Source organism: Penaeus vannamei, chromosome 21 (genome assembly GCF_042767895.1).
Source record: "Penaeus vannamei isolate JL-2024 chromosome 21, ASM4276789v1, whole genome shotgun sequence".
NCBI lineage: Eukaryota > Metazoa > Arthropoda > Malacostraca > Decapoda > Penaeidae > Penaeus > Penaeus vannamei.
Window position 1 is genome coordinate 1,115,473 of NC_091569.1, and position 1,914 is coordinate 1,117,386.

General features: G+C 53.6%; 1 protein-coding gene across 1 annotated transcript in view; it reads right to left on the minus strand.

Moving 5' to 3' along the window:
• Positions 1-407: 407 nt before the first annotated feature.
• The window catches only part of LOC138865473 (RNA-binding protein 25-like), a 13,537-nt gene continuing 12,030 nt past the window's right edge, over positions 408-1,914 (minus strand). Inside the window, exons 3-4 of the mRNA XM_070136018.1 lie at positions 1,509-1,736; positions 408-464 (exon numbers count right to left, since the gene is read on the minus strand). Of these exons, the coding sequence (XP_069992119.1) occupies positions 408-464; positions 1,509-1,736 (285 nt within the window). The remainder of the gene's footprint in view (positions 465-1,508; positions 1,737-1,914) is intronic.

Here is a 1,914-nt window from a genome sequence, read left to right on the forward strand (position 1 = left end):
TATATATATATATATATATATATATATATATATATATATATATATATATATATATATATATATATATATATACGTGTGTGTATGAATGAATCTATATATGTATGTATGTATATATAACAAACTATATGAGGATGATGTAGTAAATTTTAACAACATTCCAGCTCGAAACAGTATTAATAAAAGGCTCATAACAGGAAGGCGGAGCGCGCGAGGTGGCCGGGCCATTTCGCCTCTCATCTGAACTTCCATCGGCGCGTTTTACCATAATAGTATTCTTTAATTTACATTTAAATGTGCGCGCGCGAGTGTCCGCAGCAGGGGCCGATCCCGGGCGTGGGGCTGGCGCCGTTCCCCCCGCGTCCGCCGCGCCGTTCGGCCGAGTGGGAGGCCCCGCTCGGAGGAGGCGCTCAGGCAGGCCTTCGTGACTTCTGGACGGGGATCTGCGGGAGGTGGAGCGAAGAGTCCTGGACATGGAACTGGACATCATTTATTATGTTTTGGATTACGCTATATGTACGTATTCTTGTAAATGTGTGCGTTTGTATTTTGCATACATGTACACCGTCTGTCCACGGTCGGTACATCAACCTTTGTAGACTCTGTCGCCCCATTGTTGGCGAGAAGCCCTTCGAAGAGCCAGCGAGGCGGGGCGGCGCGCAGTGCAGGAGGCCGGCCGGAGGGCGTGGCGGCCTCGGCGGCACAAAGGCGTCGTGTGGGGCCCGGCGGCGCCCGCGGACTCCCGTAAGCAGCGAAGGCGCTCTCCTTTTTCACCGCGACAGATCCTTTGAGTCGCGATTCCCGGGCGATAAATAATTCACAATGATTATCACTCTGAGGTATCGTTGTCGGGTGCAGCCTCCTCCCTCCCCCAGGCCTCCCTGACCGCGCCGCGTCCCCCCCTTCTCCTTCGCGACCTTTGCCCTGCCCCCCCTGCGTCTCTCCCCCTGCCGGAGCCCCTCCCCCTCCCCCTTTACCCATGCAGCCCTTCCCCATCCTCCTCCACCCTGCCGCAGCCCTTCCTTCCCTTCCCAACCTCCCTCTGCCGCACCCCCCCCTCCCACCCCTTCACCATTAAACAGACCCCCCCCCTCCCTCCGCTTCACTCTGCCGCAACTTCGGCAAACACGGCTGGATTCGCCCTCAATGGCGGGCCGCGACGCCGTGTGAAAGTGGCCATTGTCGGAGCCGCGCTATTGTCCTCCAGCTGTTTTGTGTGTCGTTTTACTCTCCCGATAGATACGGTGTGTTACGTCCACAGTTTGCATGTTAATTGATTAAGGGATTCGCGGAAAGTCTGCGTTATTAAACTGTGAAGTGGTCGCGGGTCGGGCGCTAAGTGGTCGAAGGGCGGAGGGGATGTGGTGGTGTTTGTGAGTGCGATGGACGGGTGTCATGCCTTTTTCCTCTCTCTCTCTGTCTCTCCATCTATCTATCTATCTTTCCCTCCTCTCTCTCTCTCTCTCTCTCTCTCTCTCTCTCTCTCTCTCTCTCTCTCTCTCTCTCTCTCTCTCTCTCTCTTTCTCTCTCTCTCTCTCTCTCTCTCTCTCTCTCTCTCTCTCTCTCTCTCTCTCTCTCTCTCTCTCTCTCTCTCTCTCTCTTTCTCTTTCTCTTTCTCTTTCTCTCTCTCTCCCAGCTTTCTCTCTCTCTCTCTCTCTCTCTCTCTCTCTCTCTCTCTCTCTCTCTCCTCTCTCTCTCTCTCTCTCTCTCTCTCTCTCTCTCTCTCTCTCTCTCAGAATATCTATGCATGCATCTCCCCCTCTAACCTCTCTTTCCCTGTCTCCCTGTATCCCTCTCTCCGCCCCGGGGCCTCTCCCTCCCCCCCCCTATCGCCCTCTCACTCTCCCACTCTCCATCTCTTCTACACCTATTTTCCCTCCGTTCGAAGATTGATACAGATATTAATGTTATGGCCGT